At 36.3% G+C, this 21,801-nt stretch overlaps 1 protein-coding gene across 2 annotated transcripts; it reads right to left on the bottom strand.

Moving 5' to 3' along the window:
- Positions 1–9,900: 9,900 nt before the first annotated feature.
- Positions 9,901–14,332, bottom strand: LOC109093595. 2 transcript variants are annotated; one of them, XM_042737946.1, is made up of 8 exons: positions 14,216–14,332; positions 13,931–14,093; positions 12,625–12,719; positions 12,468–12,518; positions 11,074–11,196; positions 10,919–10,957; positions 10,731–10,814; positions 9,901–10,442 (listed from the first exon to the last, which is right to left on the bottom strand). In XM_042737946.1, the coding sequence occupies exons 2-8, from the start codon at positions 14,037–14,039 to the stop codon at positions 10,422–10,424; spliced, it is 522 nt and encodes a 173-aa protein (XP_042593880.1). In that variant the 5' UTR covers positions 14,040–14,093; positions 14,216–14,332; the 3' UTR covers positions 9,901–10,421. The 2 variants fall into 2 exon arrangements, with proteins under 2 accessions (XP_042593880.1, XP_018962855.1); XM_019107310.2 differs by lacking the exons at positions 13,931–14,093; positions 14,216–14,332 and having other exon boundaries at positions 12,625–12,803.
- Positions 14,333–21,801: the final 7,469 nt, after the last annotated feature.

Here is a 21,801-nt window from a genome sequence, read left to right as displayed (position 1 = left end):
GAATGGGTTGGACCCTTGCCCAGCCTCTCTCTGAAGGACAAGCTTTGATTGATGACACACTCAGTAACTGTTGCCTGATTTCATTTGAAATATGAGCTGTATTTTCTCCTTTTACAGTAATGCAGCTTCTCTACCATGTATGCAAACTCCTGTTTCTCTAGCCCTCTGCCATGCTCTCTTACTCTCCTTCCAAGCCTTTGGTCTCTTGATAAACATGTGTAAATAGCAGGACAGAGGTGGCATCTTTTATAGAGGGATGAGGACTGATTGCTGATTGAAGAGTTGTGCAAACTCTAAGTCCAGGTAAGTCTAAATATGAAGAAAGGATCCCAGAAGAAGCCATTAACAGGACACATTTAATCCATATGCCATTTTCTGTGAACGTGTGAGAATGTACGGTAATAAACACCATTTACAATATCAAGCAGCAAAACAAGCTGTTTTGTATAGCCTTAAATAGCTGGAAGCATTCGGCTGGCTGTTTTGTATAGCCTAAAATAGTTGGAAGCAAATATTACTGGAAGCCCAACACTCGTGGTTGGTTTGGGATTAGATTTTTGGTAAAATTTGCATTTTAGGGGCTAAATATCACATTATTGTGGTCGTTTTTCAACCCGCGGTCATGTAAAACAACCCCCGGCAACGAGAAAACTGCGGACTTGGCAACACTGTTTCTTATGAGCAAAAATAGATTGCATTAGCGCCCCCTTTTGTCGGCCGTCAACGTCACTTAATCTGACACTTTTTCTTTGATGAACCAGCATAGACTGTATAAAAAAAGGACGTAGTGTCCGTGATGTCATCCGTATAGGCTTCTGAAGAGCATTTTTGAAGCTCAAAGTGGGTGGAGGCGACCGTCGCCATCTTGGCAGCGTGTCACCATGCGTCACTCCTGGATAATCAAAAATGGGCAAAAAGGCAGGAGCTGGTTGCTGAAGCCACGCCCACCTATCTCAAACACCAGTGTCAGCAGCGGCAATCTACCTGTCACATATCTGATCAAATGCGGATTATTATTCTTTAGCTTGGGTTAAACTAATTAATTTTACTTGGCTGGAACAGCAGCTACGCTAATTATGTCTCTATTTGTTTCTCTGTTTTGCCACGGGATTTACATCCCGTGGTAACTATGATTTACGCAAGCTCCAGTCTGGATCCAGAACACCAGAGAAGAGATGATGCCAGCCCCTCAGAGGACCTCAGATGATGCTAACCCAGAGACAACATACAGAAATACCACATTTTGCTATAAGTTTGATTGCATAATTGCTGTTAATAGTGTTAATCGTCTGTTTGTTTACATCTTTTATTGATTTTCTGAACATTTCTGCCATATGCACATGAACTGACAGTCATCACTGATAAGCTACTACTAAATATTGTAGAAACTAAATTTTCTGTAAAGTTGCTTTGCAATTATTTGTATCGTAAAAAGAGCTATACAAATAAACTTGAATTGAAATGAATTGAAGTGACCACGCCCTTAATTATGCATAACTTTACGGCCTTAAAAGTTTTAAATGGATGAGTTCTAAAAATTCTTTTTTTGAACCAGGTTGTAAACGTTTTTTTTTTTTTCTGCTGTAAAGTTGGGCAATTTAACATGGGGAGTCTATGGGATTGAGTCCCTGTTGCAGCCAGCCTCTAGCGGCCAGTTGACGAATTACAGTTTAAGGCACTTTTTTGTGTTGTTTAATTTGACATTTTGAGTTTGGGTGTTTATGTGCAGGCCGGCAGTCGTCGGATGGACTTCTCCAGAACGTCCAGATGGCCAGTCCGCCCCTGCCCACACTTATGGGAAAAATAAGTTGGGTATTTAGCAGATTCTTTGATGTTGGAAAAGGGTCTTTAGAACTTTTTGATGATTCGATTGGCACTGCTGTACATTTGTACAGTTTCCAGGAAGATTCTTTGATGTTTGAAAAGGGTCTTTAGAACTTTCTGATGATTCGATTGGCACTGCTGTACATTTGTACAGTTTCCAGGAGTAATCATGTGAAAAAGTGTGATTTCCTTCCTCGGTTTTAACAGCTGCTGTGATCAAGCTTTAGGTATTTTCTCAGTGGCCAGTTCTGTAGTTCATAAGTGCATAGATGTTTAGAAATGTTAGAGTTCACCATCGTTCCCCTTAGTGGCTTCATGATGTCCATCTTGAGACATTAAATCACAGAGGTCAAAATGACCACCAGATGGCAGCATCTTCTAACGTATTAGATTAGATTAGCTTCAACTTTATTGTCATTGCACATGTGAGGTACAAGGCAACGAAAATGTAGTTAGCATCTAACCAGAACTGCAATAAACAGTAAGTACAGGATATACAGTGTCTACTATATGTTACAAATGTACAATAAATATACAAATAAGGTAGTACTATAGACATAATTTACAGATTTTAAATACTATCTGGTATTAATATTGATTTTATTTATTTCTTTTATATCATGTATTGGTGTGAGTGTGATGCGTTGGGCGGTTTTCACCACCCTCTGCAGTGCCTTACGGTCAGCAACTGAGCAGTTCCCATACCATACTGTGATACAACTGGTCAGGATACTCTCGATCGCACACCAGTAAAAGTTCACCAGGATGGCTGAGGACAGCTGGTTCTTCTTCAGTGTCCTGAGGAAGAAGAGGCGCTGGTGAGCCTTCTTGACCAGGCTGGAGGTGTTTGTGGTCCAGGACAGGTCCTCTGAGATGGTGGTTCCCAGGAACTTGAAGCTGGAGACATGTTCAACAACCATCCCATTAATGTGGATGGGATCATGCGTGCTTCCTTACTTCTTCCTGAAGTCCACAATGAGCTCCACTGTCTTGCTGGTGTTAAGGAGCAGGTTGTTGTCAGCCCACCATGCGGCCAGGTGCTGTACCTCTTCCCTGTAGTCTCATCGTTGTCTCTGATGAGGCCAATCACTGTGGTGTCATCTGCAAACTTAATGATGGAGTTGGATCCATGCACAGGCTTGCAGGCGTGGGTGTAGAGGGAGTAGAGGAATGGGCTCAGCACACAACCGTGTGGTATGCTGTTGTTGAGTGTGATGGTGGGGGAGCAGGTGTGGCCTGACCTACAGTAACATGCTGAGGTCTGTTGGTCAGAAAGTTCATAATCCAGCTGCAGAGGGAGGTGTTAATGTCCAGGTCTCCAAGTTTTGTGGTCAGCTTGTAGGGAATGACAGTGTTAAATGCTGAGCTGAAGTCAACAAACAACATCCGTACATATGTGTTGTTATTGTCCAAGTGTGTGAGTACAGAGTGTTAGCACTGTGCATACTGCATCCTCTGTGCTCCTATTTCTGCGGTAGGCAAATTGGTGTGGGTCCAGTGTGGGTGGGAGGCAGTCTTTGAGGTGAGGACCAGTTGCTCGAATTTCTTCATGACAATAGGTGTGAGTGCTACGGGGCGATAGTCATTCAGGCACATTGGGGAGGAGTGTTTCGGCACTGGCACAATGGATGTGGACTTAGAGCATGTTGGCACATTTGCTTGGGTGAGGGACAGGTTGAAAATGTCTGTGAAGACCCCTGCAAGCTGCTCTGCACATGCCCTAAGCACACGTCCAGGAATGCCATCGGGGCCAGCAGCCTTAAGTGCGCTGATCTGGCTCAATGCAGTGTGGACATCTGTGGAGGTGAGTTTGAGGGGTTGGTTGTCTGCTGAGTGTGTGATCTTGGTGGCCATCTCCTTCCTGTCGCTGTTGAAGCGAGCATAAAAGTAATTTATCTCATTAAGGAAAGAGACGTCTGTGACCGTTGGAGTAGAGTTGCTTGACTTGTAGTCACTGCATACAAGTTGCTTGACTTGTATGCCATGTGCTCCTTCACATTAAACTCAATAATGTCAGCATTAGCATATACAATTTTACTGTTGTTCACAAAAGCTGTATATATGCAGTATTAATAACAGTAATTAAAAAAAATTATAAATAAAAAATAAAATAATGACCTACTGCAACCTGTATTTTTGCCATCATAATAAATGGGGTGGGGGGGCTGCCTCCTTGTCATTTCTGACTTATAACAAAAAACAGAGCAATGTCTAAAAGCTGCTATGTGACTAGGTGTACAGTAAACAAGCTACAAAACCCAGAACTACATTTTTATAAGCTGTCGACCCTCCAAAAAAAGAGTGTTTAGAACACAATAGTTGTAGATGTCGGGGTATTTCACATTGGGCCGTTCAGTTGGATCATTTCTCAAACAAAAAGAAGGTTAGGAAAAGGGGCACTGCCATACACCAATAAAATGTAGTTTCTTAATATATCTCCTCCTCTCAGATTCACATAGGGTGGTGAAATACTCCTTTGACACGGTTAAAAATAATGAATGAAAAATAAGGTCCTTGCGAAAAATACGTTTATTCAAGTGTGCTATTAGTATACTTTTTTAAACTAAAAATAGGAAAGTTTGCTTTTAGTTTAAGAGAAATTAGCTTCTCGGAAATTAGCTTTATGTACTCCTCATAAATATACTTAAAATTACATTTAAGTATACTTGATTTATACTTACAAAAAGTCTAAATACACTGCTCAAAAAAATTAAAGGAACAATTTTTAATCAGAGTATAGCATCAAGTAAATTAAACTTCTGGAATATTGATCTGGTCAGTTACGTAGCAGAGGGGGTTGTTAATTCATTTCAGCTGCTTTGGTATTAATAAAATTAACAACAGGTGCACTAGATGGCAACCATTCTAAAGAGATGGGCACAGTCTAAAGAGCATGTAGGAGATTCCAGGAGACAGGGAGTTAATCTAGGAGAGCTGGGCAGGGCAGTAGAAGGTCCTTAACCCATCAGCAGGACCTGTATCTGCTCCTTTATGTGCAAGGAGGAACAGGATGAGCACTGTGAAGAATGAGAAGGTGACCTGAATCAGGTGTGTTTGATTAAACAGACATGCAAAATGTGCAGTGTTGGTGGTCCTCCAGGAATGTGGTTGAGAACCACTGCTCTAGTGGGCTCTGTGCTCACTGCCTGGCAACGTGTAGCTTGATTGGAATTTGCCATTGAACACCAGAATTGGCAGGTCCGCCTCTGGCGCTCTGTGCTTTTCACAGATGAGAGCAGGTTCACCCTGAGCACATGTGACAGATGTAAAAGTGTCTGGAAAAGCGGTGGAGAATGTTATGCTGCCTGTAACATTGTTCAGCATGACAGGTTTGGTCAGTGATGGTCTGGGGAAGGAACACAGAGACCTCTACAGGCTAGACAATGGCACACTTACTGTCATTAGGTATCGGGATGGAATCCTTGGACCCGTCGTCAGACCCTACGCTGGTGCATTGGGTCCTTGTTCCTCCTGGTGCACGACAATGCCCGGCCTCATGTGGCGAGAGTATTCAGTCAAATCCAGGAGGATGAAGGAATTGATACCATTGAATGTCCCCCACGCTCGCCTGACCTAAATCCAATAGAACACCTCTGGGACATTATGTTTCGGTCCATCTGACATCGCCAGGTTGCACCTTAGACTGTCCAGGAGCTCAGTGATGCCCTGGTCCAGATCTGGGAGGGAATACCCCAGGACACCATCCTTCGTCTCATTAGGAGCGTGCCCTGACGCATGCATACAAGCACGTGGGGGCCATACAAACTACTGAGTACCATTTTGAGTTGCTGCAATAAAATTTCAGCTTAATGGACTAGCCTGCTGCATCCTTTTTTTTTACTTTAATATTGAGTGTCTTTGAATTCAGCCCTCTGTAGGTTGATAATTTTCATTTCCATTAAACAACGTGGCATCTTTTCATTCCTAACAAATTACCCAGTCCATATCAGTATAGATATCCTGCATGATATTTTTCCCCACTGAGATCTGATGTGTTTTCAAAGTGTTCCTTTAATTTTTTTGAGCAGTGTATATTTGAGCTATACTTGTGCTCCTAGCATCCGTGTTTTTATTATATACGGTAGAGGGCGCTAGTACACATCTTCTTTCCAGCTTTCCAAAAAAAGTGTAGAAGAAAAAGAAACAACAGATACTAACACAATCATCTGACATGAAACAACATCAAAACTAACGTTATGGATAAAATGTCAACCGATGAAGAGGTAATAATTACAGTCAAGCTTTGGGGTGTTGATCGACTCCATCTTCGTTTTGATTATCATTCTGAATCCAATTCATAGTCTTTTTTCAGCTTTTTGTTCAAAATGTTATTTCTTTATTTTTTTTTTTTTTTTTTTTAAATTATGATAGTTTGTGAATGGTTGAAGCTAGAATAAAATGTTTTGTTTACAAGCAGATACCCTGTTCTTTCTTTAGATGTTTTGTATGTATAACAAAATATATACAAATTAAAACCTAAATAGGGACATAGTAGTATACTTAAAGTATGATGTACTGTAAAGTTGACTTAAAGAAAACTTATGAGTATACTTGCAGTATAAAACTACTAAACTAGTAGTTTACTGAGAGTATACTTCAAAGTGAACAAAGTATTTAATTAGTAAACTATCAGTATGCCTATAAGTTTATTTTTAGTACAATTGCAGTACAAACTACAAACATAGAGGTAAACTAGTTGTGTACTCAAAGTTTTTTTTTACTGTTATACGTAAAGTATACTTAAAAGTATACTTTTATATATTAGAAAGTGGGCCAATTTAGTCCCAAGGAGTATTGAAACAGTACACTTACAAGTATACTACTAGAACACTGATATTTGTATACTTGCTACATAAAGTATACTTAAAAATATACTCGAACTTTACTTAAGTTTACTTAATTAAATAAACTAGAACTATACTTTTTGGTAAGGGCGTCTTGTCGCCATTACGTTTCCTTCCAGTGGGCGCAGTTCTCAGAGTAATATGACATGTTGCACTCTACTTTTGTGTCCTAAATGCTCGTTTTTGGGTTGACAGCTTATAAACACGTAGTTCTGGGGGTTTTTTTTAGCTTGTTTACTGTTCACCTAGTCACATAGCACAGGTTAAATCATTATGCTAGAATGCAAAGTCAGTAAGACCATAGACAACTAATTACTGGGTTGTCTGAGACTCTGAGTCTTCTGACATTCAGCTTTCTCCAGTAGAGGACGCCTTTTGTTCATCTAAACAACATACACTTTACATTTTTCCTGACTGGCCCTGCATCCAAATGTGCATACTATCCATCTTATCTGCCCTGAATAGTATTGACAATTACTGATATCACATAGAATTTAGGATGGATAGTATGCACACTGGGACGCAGGCTGGTTATGTATTTATGTATTTTTTGTGTCAGTTGCTGTCATCCTTTGCAACATTGAAAATGCATGCAAAATAAATATAAAAATAAATTAATGAATTATCCTAGAGATTTCAGTGTACTGGTCATCATTAATTATGTATGTATGTATGTATGTATGTATGTATTAATTTGGGATTTCAGTTTTTTTCTAAATTATTATTTTTCTTTTGTGATGTGTTTTAGAAATCACAGTTGAAATGTTCCTTATGCAATATGTATTTAAAACTAGATGTGCTTATTAGGCAATGACCCAAGTCTAGAATATAAATAAATATTATTATAATTATTATTAATTACCTTTTCTAAGAGTACAGAAATGTTTGCATTTTAATTTTTGAAGTCTTTTAACCCTGGAAAACTTGCAGAAATGAAAGTGAAATAGGACCTTCTATTTGATTTCTTCTTCTTCTTAATTTGATTTTTTTAAATAAAAATGTTCCTTTAAATTAATTAGACGTATTGTTGCCGCCGCCGACGCCTTGTCTTAAGAGACGCTGTGTGTTTCGTTGTGAAAGCGAAACTACTTTGTTTGGTCTTCCAAAAGAGGACACAACTAGAAATCAGTGGTTAAGTTGTATTTACAACACTGTTCCAGAACAGTTCAACCCAAATATTCAGATGTGTGCAGCACATTTTACGGAGGACTGTTTCCTGAACCTGGGAGAGTAGCCTACAGTGCTTCTGTGCTCAACGGCTGTTTCTATAAATTGGGGCAATTCCAACTTTGCAAGGACAGTCTGGCGCTTCTGACTCACAGCCTGTAAGTATGTTTTCATATTTAAAGAATATGCCACTGATGTTTCAAATGTGAGATTTGAGCATTGTAGATTATTGCTTGTTGTTTGTCGTTTCTCGGATCCGATATGCAACACAATACGTAAAAAGACAGTATAAGTCATTATAATCAGTAATCAGGTGCAATGAATGCCTCGTTTGTACTGGGTTTTATTGGTTTTGTCTCGTCGCGCCTGGAGTCGGTATCACAGTATGTTAAGGGGCAAAACATTCCCATCACACGCTTGAGGCATTCAGCCAATCACAACTCACTGGATAGCTGACCAATCAGAGCACACCTCGATTTTCAGAACGATGAGGAGAAACAATAATGTACAGTATGTGGAAAAAAATGTTTTTTTAACCTTAAACCGCATAAACACATTTCATTACACCAAATACACAAAATAATGTTCTTTTTAGCAACGTCATATGTCCCCTTTAATGAATCGTCAGCCTATCTGCTAGAAAATGGTTTACACTAAATAATACTTTTGGATTTAATCATTTTTAGAATTTACCATGAAAAAAAATGCTGTTTTATAAGAGAATTCACTGACTTTTTTGCGACAGGTGGGATTCAGCTTACGGCACTTCTCATTCATTCCTATGGTATCTGTAACAGTGACTGAGTGTTGTACAACTGAAATTCAGTAATATCAAGGCTGTAATGTGATTGGTTGTTAAAGGGAATGCTGTTCCATGCATTCAGAATTGTTTAAAGAGTTTGATTCTCATGCTAAGAATGGACAAAGTAAAAAAAACAACAACAAAAAACAAAACAAAAAAAAAACAATTTGGACATGAAGGAGTATTTCTGTGCCAAAAATCTTACTTCTGGGTTCGTACAAGTTTCGGAAAGTTTTTTTCATTAATTGCTCTTCATGACATAGACGAGGGTGGAACTCCTTATATGGGCATTTCTCCCGGAAGAGCGCGCCCGCGCACACATCGATCAGAGCAAGGGCCAGAGGAGATCCCGCCTATCAACGTGCTTCATCCTGCTGCGGCAGCGCTGCACAGAACTTGCTCAGGAAGAATGTCTCCAATCCAAAGAAGTGTGTTTTTGGTTGTAAGGGAACGATAACTTTGTTTAGCTTTCTAAAGAACCCAGCGTTATGTAGAAAGTGGATACAGTTTTCTTTTCCGGGTCAGCAACGGATTTTCACAAGTGATGAATGTTTTATAAATGAGGCCCAGTTCGACGCTGGATTTGCACATCGTTTGATGCTGAAAGATGGAGCGGTTCCTGCTATAAAAGATCCCGGTCATGATCCAGAGAACTGCAGACGGTAAGTGAAACGGCACCAAATGTCTGTTTTGTTGACATTCGGTGCTCAAGTGCTCATCACTCTTTAGCTCCGCCCACGGCGTGCCTCCAGGAGCTCGGCTTTTTATGGAGAGAATCATAGTAGTTTTATAAATTTGATAAAACTACAGACTTTTTGGAGATATGAAGGATGCAGTACTACTCTATAGGTCCTCAAGATTAACATGAGATTGGGTGAAACTGTGTGTGTTATGCCCCCTTTAAGGGACACACGATAAGCCATTAGCTTTCTCCAATAGTAAGTAATACAGACCCTCCCATCTCTGGCGGGATGAATAAAGCTCATTAGCATTTAAATGGACATGCACCGAAACGGGTTGCTGTGAACAGAGCTGTTTTGACAGGGTAAAAAGGGAGTTGTTATACACTACTATTAAGAAATTTTAACCAAGGATGTTATAGACTTTTCATTAAGATCCTAAAGAATCATATCCCTTTTTAACGGTGACAACAAACACCTTTCATCATTCATGATGTTTCTGTCTCATCTGCACAGCACTAAACACATCTGAAATACACAGACAATTCAACGTCCACCTCAAATAACCATCACAGCCATAATGTTTACATAAAGAAATATTTTAATGTCAAATAAATATCATCCAAAAAATATGCATCTCACTGTGAGACATATAAGTGTATCTGCTTTTTAAAAATACATTGGTAACATTTCATCTGAATGAGTGGTTTTCCTGACAAAGATTAAGAATAAAATTCCTAGCGTACTTAATAAAGTTAAAAATCTATTCGAAAAGCCTTGTGTTGTTGCATAAGGATTCATCTTCATCAGGGAAACCACCCTTCTTTCCAGGAACGGGGCTGTTATGAAGGCGGCAGTGCTGGCCTCTCACCACAAGGTGGCGGTATAACAAAACAAATACATGGGATTAATAACGGATAGCTGTTGCCCTGTACCTAGAAACGTGGAGATTACTTTAACAGATCTTCTACTTAAAACAAACAAGAAAACTTTCAATAAATAATCAATAAATAGGACAGCAGGAGCAGCGGAGCGTGTGAACCTCTTCTCTGCTGTGGGTTGGTCAGGTAGTGTTATACACACAGTCTCTTCAATCTTTCATCTCTATGCTTGACTGGCATAGATCTAGAAAAAGAAAAGTAGGTCGTTAACACAGGGCTTCTTATCTCTGTTTATGCTTTAAGAGGAATCTTTTTCATTACAATGAACAGTTAAAGAAAAGCGCCACTTGGTCTCGAGTTTCACCCCAAAATCAAATAAATAAATTAATAACTCTATGCAATTCTTTATAAACAGATTTAATATAAAAATAAAAGAAAAAATAATCAAATATATTTTGCATTTAGAAAATCTAACTTTACATACACACACACACACACTGTTGAGGGACATTCAGGATTGCTTTGAACTAACCTTTTGCAGAAGAGTTAGAAAATTCTGCACGAATATTGGGCTGTCAACCTTGTTGTACGAGTCACATGATTTGCACTGAGATGTCTGAAACAGAGCATTGCACAAGTCAGAATTGTATGCAACAACATTATTACAATTTACACAAAATACATCTGCAGCAGTTATTTTGGTTGCTTTGTGTTTCTCACCTGTATCTCTTCAGGTTTGCAAGTGGACACACTGTTCACCTGTTAAAATGAAGAACAAATAAATAAATGAGCAATTCTCATTTCTTAGATTTAAAATCATGCATGCATTGACATGCAGTTCACTCTGCCCATAAACATAATAAACACACACTCACAATGAGTGATTTGCGAAGCTCGTTGAAGACGATCTTCTGTGACCGCTTTAGTTTGGCATCAGTGACTGACAGGTCAAGCACTTGGGACCGAAAACATTCCAGAGCAGATGCAACACAGCAGTCCTGCGTAAAGAAACAAAGCCAACTGTTAACATAAACCCAGTACAATAACATATAATTACAAGAACGTTTTACCAATGTTAAAAAAACATTATTTCTGAATGGTCTCTAAACATTACAGTTTCTTAAAACATTTGTACGAATGTTCCATTTTAGCAATTTGCAAAGATTTTTGCTTTTAACATCCTATGAACATTTAATATCCACAACAAACATTCTGGAAGAACGCTTGGTCATAACCTTGCCAGAACATTCTGAGAACGTTCCCTGATAGCCATTGATGTCTATATGAGTTTTGTAGTCAGATTGGATTGTTTTTTTGTGCAAACCCTGCATGAAAGCCTCTCGGTTCCCCAGCCACAAGCTCTTTCTCTTCCTGTCTGTTATTGTATGCAGAAATCTATACATCTTGACTCTCAATTTCCCTTGTGCTCAAGCAGTTTTCACAGAAACTATGAGGAAACACTTTCTTTCCACACAGAAAAACACAAACCGTTTTCCGTACATGAGACGTGAGTGTACAGAAACTCACTTTTTCTGTGTCACTAAGCCATTATTGGTTTACGCTTTATTTTAAGGTGTCCTTATTACTGAGAAATATCAATTAACTACATATACTTACTATATGGTTACTATATGGTTAGGATTAGGGTTTGGTTTAGGGTTACTTGTGTGTAATTATGCATAATTTGTTGTTATGTACATGTAACGTGTAACAAGGACACCTTAAGGTGTTACCCAACTATGCAATGTTTGTAATAATAATATGAAGAAAAAAAAAGACTGCAACTGAGAAATAGGCCAGATCTGTTTTAGCAGCTCAACTCTCACTCCCCGTTCGGCACTTGTCATATTACTCATCATATTTCTCCTAAATGAAGCACACTTTCTCCTGACTGACTTGCACAAAATGACTTTTAATCTAAAAAAGAGAGCAATTACAAAACAAGAGGGTGTTTGCCAAGAAAAGCATGACTAAAAATCGTTATTTCTGTACTGATTAATGGATTCAGCGAAATGTAGATCATTTGTATGGAATCAACCCACGTTTTTTTTGCAAATCACGTTTGTTTGAAAATCAACTGTGTTGAACTGAAACTTGTTCTGTGAAAGGTGGGCTGTATAATGACAGAAGCGTGTTTATATTATGGCAGGCCGAATCACTGAGTCATGCAGAAACCGCTATGAAGCAAGTCTAATTGTGTGGTCATATTAGACCGCCGATGGCATCCAGTGAATAGTGAATTTAATGGAGAAGAAAAATCATTTCTTACCTTCAAATCGTTGATGGTGGGTGAGTTCAAACGTATGCTTTTGTCCTTTATCTTTTAAAAACAGAAGAAAAAGCAGATTAAAAAATTGGTCAATGTTACGTCAAATGTGTAAAAAAAAAAAGAAAAGCCATCTGTAGATCTTTAGAAGCCAACTTACCATTCCATGGTTGATCTTGTTGAGTTCATTCATCACTTTACTGAGTGTGAGGATCTTTGGCGACTCCTCTGCCTGCGCTGCGATCCAACAAACCACTGCAAACACAAAACACACAGACGCCTTCATGTTTAAGCTGCAAGTTTTCTTCTGTAACTTCTCTAAAGCTACTTGGATTGATGTCCGTCATACTGTTGACAGGTACACAATCACCTTATATAAGAATCCTTGAGGACGCTGGAAAATCGCTTCTTTGTGGAGATTGGAACACAGTTTCTACAATGACTAATTAAATTTTCTTTTCCACTGGCCACTCGTCACAACAGTCAGTTGACGAAGATGTAATCGAGAGGCGCGTGCGTGGGGGTGTACGGATGCTGTGTGTGTGTTTCTGTGTGTATGTGTGTGTGTGAACCTGACCCAGACTTTCTGCACACTTGGCAGGAAACTACAAAACGCTGTCAGTTCCTCTTCTCATTCTGAATCAGCACCAGAAACATGTGTGTGTGTGACTTAGGTGCGGCATCATCAAGCAAGTGGATATGAAAAGGTGCTTTTTTCATTGTGGCTTCCCACACAAACCATATTGATTATAGACAAAAACAGGAAGTTTAATGTACTTAAGAATAGATTGACCTGGAAATGAAATATTTGCACCCTAAACATGCAGGGCATTAAATGACATCAGATATATGGCTTTCAGAAAGAGTGCACCTGTGTGTTACCTGTTTGTGGCCAGGGTTATTTTTGTTTATTAGAACTAAAACTATTTTTTAAAAAAAATTAAAAATAACATTGGAATAAAATAAAAAAACTTTAACTTTAGTTAGTTGCCAAGACAATATTTTTCATTTAGATTTAATTTAACTTGATAACTAAAACTAAAACTGAGATAAATACCATTGAACTATATAGATAAAATAAAAAGATACTGAAAAGTATAATTATAAAATTAATAAAACTAAATTTAAATGTCAACGCAAAATTATACAAATAAAAACTGATTTAATATATTAATTAGAATAAAAAAACACATCAAACAATACTCAAAATTTAACTAAACCAAAAATGGAAACCAAAAACATACAAATAAAAACTTTTAATAGAAACTACAATAGTATCTCAGTGATACTAAAAAACACCGCTTGTGGCTTCAGTTCCACAGTGTCATGACACACTTAGAAAGACCTTAATGCTCAGCACGACAGAACAGGAAATGAGATCACTTGGGCATGTGAACGAGCCCCACCGCCAGCTAATCCTAGGCCACGCTGAACAGGAAGTGGTGGGCAGAGGTTGGTTGTCATACCTATAGGGGGAAAGCCCTGGTGACCCCCGGACAGGATAGGTTCATGCTGGGGATTCCTCCCTTCACGAAGATCATGGAAGGCAATTTGTGCCTTGGGTGAAAATTTCATGATTCAAAATTTTCCTCTGCCAGTCATGTCTAGATCTGAATGATTTTCCTCAACCTGGAAAGCACAATGATTGCATTGGGTTTAAGTGGGTGGGTGGGTTAGTGGGTGGGGGTCTAGAGGTGAAACTGATATCATGACATCAAGACAACATGTCATCTTCCAATTAATGAGTTCACCTATGTGTTTTCTGTGGCTGATGATGAAAATCCATCTAAAAAAAGAAAGTGTGTGAGGTTCAGTGATTGGGCCAGATGGAATATACAGAAATCCTGATTGAATTTAAGCCTGACAAATGATATAATATAATAATTTATTATTATTATTATTATTATTTTCTTTTTTACATTTAGGCAAAATCTACAAGAAGTTTGATTTTGTTTTTTTAATGAGTATCATATTGATACAGCAGGCTTTTATGGCTCATAAAGTATGATATAATATGAAAAAAAGAGCTGCATTTTATTAAGAGGCTCAAACTGAGCAAAAATATGCAGTTTGGTGTTTATGTTATTGAGGGGTTTTATGTGTGATAAAATATGCATGGTAAACTGAGCAAAAATATGCAGTTTGGTAAAAGTATACCAGGTACTTACATAATATGATATAAATGTCAGTCGTCATCTCCCAATAATATGTATTTACAAAGATGGTATTGAAATGCTAAGATTGATCATCAAAACTTATAATTCAGTGCAATACAATAATACGGTGCCCCTAAGGTGACATGGTCGGTTTACTTAGTTTTGTCGTGGCCACGACATTATAATTATTTATTATAGAAATTATTACATTATTAAATTATTATATTAACCCATAGGCCTTGGCTACCGGGCTGTATTACATGTGATTGTCAGCATTCAAATGAAGTTTACCATAAATTAATGTTACATAAGTGCATAATATAAAATATAAAAAACATTTTTATCCATCCTACAGTTTTGTAAGTCCATTAACTGAATGTCTTTTCCCGTAATATTTGTATATTATTATTAGTATTATCCTATTTTTATTGGTTATATTTTTATATTCGTTAATATAATTTTTTCCATTCATTTCAATCTATTTACTTAACGTTCTGAATACTTTTGTAAATAATAGCCTACTATTGCAATGCTGACTTGAACTTTTGCTGGAATGAAAATGCTGGAATGAAATGAAATAATTTAACATATATTTCATTTTATTTTGGCTAATTAATAGACCATAATTATAAATATTATAGTGTTTCATTGAGGAATTAATCATTCACGCAGTTTCATTTGTAATTGAAAACACAACACGCTTATTTATCATTTATCTGACAATTATGCCAATAAAGTTTTGTCTTTATGATTGCATTTATGCCCATGTGTGATGATAAATGAGCTGTTGTGTTTTCATTTACAAACAAAACTGCATGAATGATTAATTCCTCAACGAAACAGTATTTATAATTATGGTTTATTAATTAGCCAAAATAAAATGAAATATATGTTAAATTTAAAATGCATTCCAGCAAAAATTCCAGTCTGCATAATCACAGCTTGATTTGCATGTCGAGCATTTACAGTAGGCTATTATTTACACAAATATTCAGAATGTTAAGTAAAGAGATCGAAATGAAGCAAGAAATTAATATAAACGAATATAAAAATATAAACAATAATAATAGGCTAATAATAATAATAATATACAAATATTACGGGAAAAGATGATCATTTAATGGACTTACAAGACTATAGGATGGATAAAAATGTATTTTATATTTTATATTATGTAACATTATGTAACTTTATGTAACATTTATTCATGATAAACTTGATTTGATTGCTGACGACCGCATGTAATACAGCCAAAGCCTATGGTTAATATAATAATTTAATAATGAAATATTTTCTAGAATAAATCATATAATAATTTCTCAATTCGAAATAAAATATTAATGAATCCATCTCTGATAATCCCGGGTTGCTATGGTCACGCAGGTTTGTTTACGCATTAAACTCGTGTCCACGAGAAAAACACGGCGTTCCCTCAACATAACGACATATTATCACATTCCCACGAGTTATTATGTCGTGGCCACGACAAAACTAAGTGAACTGACCATGTCACCTTACGGGCACCATACAATAATGATTTAGAGATGAACAAATAAGCGTTCTTCAAAAGCCTGATGGCCATATTTGACACTCACTGATTTTTCTGGATAATCAAGTAAAGCTAAGCTGCATGCTTCAGTCCAGTAAGTGTTCATGAAATATTACTAAACAATATCAAAGTTATTCTTATGTTTACTTTATAAAAATCAATAGAAACGTGAAGCTCAAGCTGAAAGTCGACATCCTTTTAATTATATCCATCGTCTTGTAACAATAGCAGAACCCTTTTTAGTGCTAAATAGAGCCCTTTTTATATGGTTCCATAAAGAACCATGCATTTAAAATGCTATATAGGAACTTAATAGTGTTATAAATAACATTTTTAATGATAGTTTATTTTCATTAATATTAGTATATTAACATTTATATCATTATTAATATTATTTGTATATATTATTTATTAATATAGTTTTTTACTCCTCTATCTGCCTGGTATTACAATATCCTGCAGTGTCTGTTAGGGTTTTACATAAAAACAACAACAACAACAACGTGTCAATTAGGTACTTTTATTTTTTAATGACATGTAAATTTGTACCAAAAATGACAGTGCTCTAATAACAGTTATTAGCAGAATACATTAATAAATGACAATTGACCTTGAACATAAATAAATACTTAAAGAAGTTAAACAAAATAAAAACATAGTGAATAGTGAAATGAAGACCAAGTTCCAGTGAAATACTGTATTTTCATAATCCTCTATGATGCCTGTAAGTCCATCATTATGTGTAATTTGAAAATTAAAAGTTATAGACATTTTAAGAAAGAAGTCATTTACCTGTTGAGAGTGTGTTGACAGTCTGTGTAACGTTAGCTAGATAGCGGAACTCCAGAAAATCAGTAGGCCTAATGAGCCATCTTTTTTTAGAGTGTAGCCTCTGTTAGTAATAAATAAGTAATTATTTTTAAAAAATTCTAACAATATGGATTATAAATTCAATGTCTCTGTTACTTACTTAGTAGAGAAGATGAGTATCCTAAGCCAGAGCTGCTCACGCTTACATGTGATCAAAAATGAAGAGAAAAGAACATGTTTGTTTTGAAAACCAGATTATTAATTTAGATTAAAGTTAAATTTGTATTTAAATATAAGAATGAAATAATTTACCTGTTGAGAGTGTGTTGACAGTCTGTAGTTGGATCACTGAACTCTATAAACCCGGTAATGAAGTGCTTTGACAGTTACGGATTTGAAAAACAAAAAGTTGGGAATAAAGAACACTAAACTCTGACAGAAAGAACCATCTCAGCATTAAAAGGGTTCTTCAGGATGCTATGGTTCTAAATAGAACTGGTTCTACACGTAAAGAACCTTTAAAGAACCATCTTTTTTTAGAGTGTAGGCTTTATAGGGTTGAACATTTTAGTGATTGCAAAATGTTTTTGGCAGCTGCAAGTGTAATCAAATTAGCTGAAATATTTCAACATTCCAATTCTGTGGAAATCTGCAGATTCTGTGCGGGCCTGAAAAAAAACAAACTACATGAAATCTGAATCCTATTTATATGTTTAATACATTCTCCTTTTCCCATTTTTAACACACAAAGAAGTTTCTTTCTCTATCCAATCATTTCATAATTGATACATTAATGTATTTTCTCTTCATTGTAAACATTCACTTGGAAACATGCCATCTGACAGAAAGGCTTGTGAATGTTGTTTGTTTCATGTTGACTTTGTTGTGTATGTGAGCAGAGATGATACAGATCTGTGGCTGATGGTGTAAAACGCAAGAATATACTGACAATGATTCACACTATAAAAATGCCAATTTTCGATATTATATTACGAGATATGATCCTTTAGCACCTGTTTTACAAACATAAAGACAGACAGTTTTTTCCATATAGATTTATTTTTAATTATGTTTGTCTATATTAGTGGGGGGAAAATTGATAAATATATCTAAAACATAAAGGCTGCATGCATAATATTTTTGTGTTAAAAATAAATTTAGAACATTATGACTGACTGCGGTACAACTCCTTAAGTATTTAATGTCAAATGTTAGTTAGTCATAACATACAATAGACCTTTGTTTTTGCAAGTTTTTTTTTTTTTTGTTCAAAGTCTGTTTTTTCTTTTGCAAGATCAAACACACAAGAACAATTTTCCATTTTAACTTCTTTTTCTTTACTTTAACCATTTATGATGACTAACATCACAAAAGTCCCAAATTCTTATGCAGTATTTGCATACAAAAATAAAGAGTTGCAGTGGAAATTGAGTCTGAGTGTTTGAGGAAAGAAATTTGAGAACATTTTGTTTACGTTTAAAGGGATACTCAATATTTCCATTGAAGGAAAATGTACCTTCATATATTCTAACAGTTTAATCGACCGCAACACACAATCCGTCACATTTGACATTGCAATGTTTTCTTTGAATTGCTACATAAAGCTGAATTTCTAAAACTCAAAAACTGTGTGAATTTTCATAAAAACCATGAATCTTTACTTAAATGTGGGGAAAGACCCTAACGTTGATCAAAGATAACCTATAGCTAAAATAGACAGAATATTTCAAGTTATGAGTCAGTTTCTGTTGTTATATTTCCATCATAAGATGACACTAAGCAAAATTCTGAACAGAATTCTTACTCACTGTTTTTCTGTTAAAACAAGACTGTGAACCACATCATTTGAATATCAGAGACTGCACTAAAACATTTACTTCTGCAGGTCTTTTAGTCAGACCTAGCTTCCTTTTAAATTAGTCTATGGTCTTTTTCTATAATGTGGATTTTAAGCTGATTGTCCAACTTCCTCGCTGGAAGCAGAACTTTTGTTTTGTGGAGGAGGTGCACACATGCTGGTATTGAGGTGGATCACAGCTGCATTAAAATGGAAAATCAAAACAAAACAGCTGGTTACAAACAAATTGACTCACACTTGAACGAGTCTCAACCAAACAGTTTTGACTTGACTGAGTCACATTATGGTTTATGGTTGTACAAGCTGCTAAATCAAGGAAGAACTTCATGCTAATATGAAGTTCTTGTTTAAATGTCTGACAGGAACATAAATTATGGAACAAAAACTATATGTGTATGACTGACATACATGCACGATACCATATATGCATATATAATGGTTATGAATAATTTAAGGGTGCTTTTGCACTTGGTTCAATTGCTTGGTCCAAACCAAGTTCAGACCAAAATTATATATAGAGTATAATTTTATGTATAATATATTTTTTCCTCAACAATAGCTAGTGAAATGATTACTGATAGTTAGATTAGCTCGTAGCTGACTGCTGGTTAGTTTTGATTAGCTTACTTTGATGAATGGTGAGGAGTATTCTAGTTAACTCAGTATTTTAATGGAAATTAACAGTTGACAGCAATTATTATATTTTAGTTTTTGCAGCAAGTAGAATCAACCATTAAATTCTCAACTTACCTTACTTCCAGAAATGTTCCGGTTCAAATTCCATCAATTACGATTCTTATTCTTATTCCTGTTGTGTGTGTCAGAGATCATTTGTGATTATTGGGGACTTTCAGCAGTGTAGGCCAGTAGCGCTGAACTGAAAATTCAACTTTTCGTTGAATTGTGAAAATATCATAAATAATTTGTAAAAAAAAATTAATTACAGCATAATTTCATTCCGTAGGCCTGCTGCTAAATTTAACACAAAAGATGAACAAATTTCAAATAAAATTATATGTTATATATTTTATTTATATATTTTAATAATAAAATCAGTCAGGTAAAGGGAATCATTTTAGGCAAGATAATACAAATATATAAACCCAACTAATCAAACTTTTCAGTTGAGTTATTGCTAATGTGTGAACATTTGAGGTCTGGTGCTCTGGTTCATTTCTGTTCAGTTTATCGAAATCAGATGTCCATGAGTAAAAACATAAACACCAGAGAGTGGATAATAGAAACTGAAGTTGTTATTCTAATCAAAAGTGAACCTGACAATGCATTTATAAAAAACTAACATATACATAACAACTCATGCAAAGATATCCACATATTAAACACAAAAACAATAAAATTAAACACAAAAATGGAAAATAGACAGACTCCAAGTCTCATATGAGTGTCTGATTGCATGCTTAATTAGCTACCAAAAGTAAGTTAAAGAGGCTAAGTCTGGATTCCTCTCCAAACTGAAGATACTGTTTAAGACAATTGATTTGGTGCTAAATCCCTTACCTGCAACTTTCTCTTGATCCATCTCGGGAAACCTATGAGAACTTTTTTTTTTTTAATTTTGACAATAAAGCATTGGATATCAAGGCTTCTATTAAGCCATCAACATATGATCCCCCATTGAGCTATTCACCAACAAATTTGTTAACTCGTTTTCATCCAATTTCCTCTGTACAGCTAGCTGATATTATTTTTAAGGCTAAATCCTCCAGCTGTAAGTATGATTTCATCTCAGCTCGTCTTTTCAAGGAAGTGTTTGTGACCTTGAGTCCAGCTGTAACAGCCATCATTAAGAGTTCTTTAGCAAATGGAGTTGTACCAGCTAGTTTTAAACATGCTGTGGTTCACCCTCTGCTCAAGAGACCTCATCTTGATCCATCTATCCTCAGTAATTTCAGACTTATTTCTAAGTTGCCTTTTATATCAAAACTATTAGAGAGAGCTGTTTATCGTCGTTGAATTCCTATATCAGTATGTCCAGTGTTTTAGATGTTTCAGTCTGGTATTAGATCACTGCGCAGGACGGAAAACTGCATTGTTGAAGGTTAGCAATGACCTTTTGCAAGTTCTCAATACTGGTTCATATGCAGTGCTTGTTTTATTGGATTTAAGCACATCATTTGATACAACTGATCACAGTATGCTGTTACATCGGTTGGAAAAGGTGGCGGCTATTCAGGGTGTCGCTCTGCGGTGGTTGGCCTCTTACCTCAAAGACAGAACCTTCTCAGTGAGCATTGGGAAGTTTGTCAGCTCCCTTGTCATGTGGTGTGCCCCAAGGGTCCATTTTAGGCCATTTTCTCTTTTAAATTTACATGCTTCCCTTGGGTGCCATTTTGAGGAAATATAAGCTCTACCACTGCTCTGCTGATGAAACACAGTTCTATCTTCCAGCATAAACTGACAGTAGTGATTCTTTGGATGTGCTCCATGACTGTTTAGAGGAGATAAAATGTGGGATGGCTAAAATTTTTTCCAATTAAACGAAAGCAAAAGCGGAATTCTGATTTTAGGCCACTCTAGATCTTCATCTGTTTTTCATTTACTCTCTCTGCCAGTGTTCAACCTTATGTAAAAAATCTTGGGGTTACATTTGATTTGTTACTCAACTTTGAGAAACAATTTAGCACAGTGGTAAAGTGCAGTTTCTTCCATCTGAGATCAGTTGCTAAATTGATACAGTTTCTGCCACATTTCACATTTCTCTAATTTTAGCATCTTTACACTGGCTTCCTGTAAAGTTTAGAATTGATTTTAAAATAGCTGTTTTTGTGTATAAGGCTTTATCTGGTCTTGCACCAAAATACATTATTGTCCTTCTGATTCCTTACTCTCCTCAAAGAGCATTATGTCAGTAATCAGCTTCTCTTAACTGTCCCACATTGTCGCTGTGAAACCAATGGTGGTCGGGCTTTTTCAGCTGCAGTTCCTAAACTTTGGAATAGTTTG

The sequence above is a fragment of the Cyprinus carpio genome, chromosome B14, assembly GCF_018340385.1.
Source record: "Cyprinus carpio isolate SPL01 chromosome B14, ASM1834038v1, whole genome shotgun sequence".
NCBI lineage: Eukaryota > Metazoa > Chordata > Actinopteri > Cypriniformes > Cyprinidae > Cyprinus > Cyprinus carpio.
This window is presented reverse-complemented; position numbering and strand designations above follow the sequence as displayed.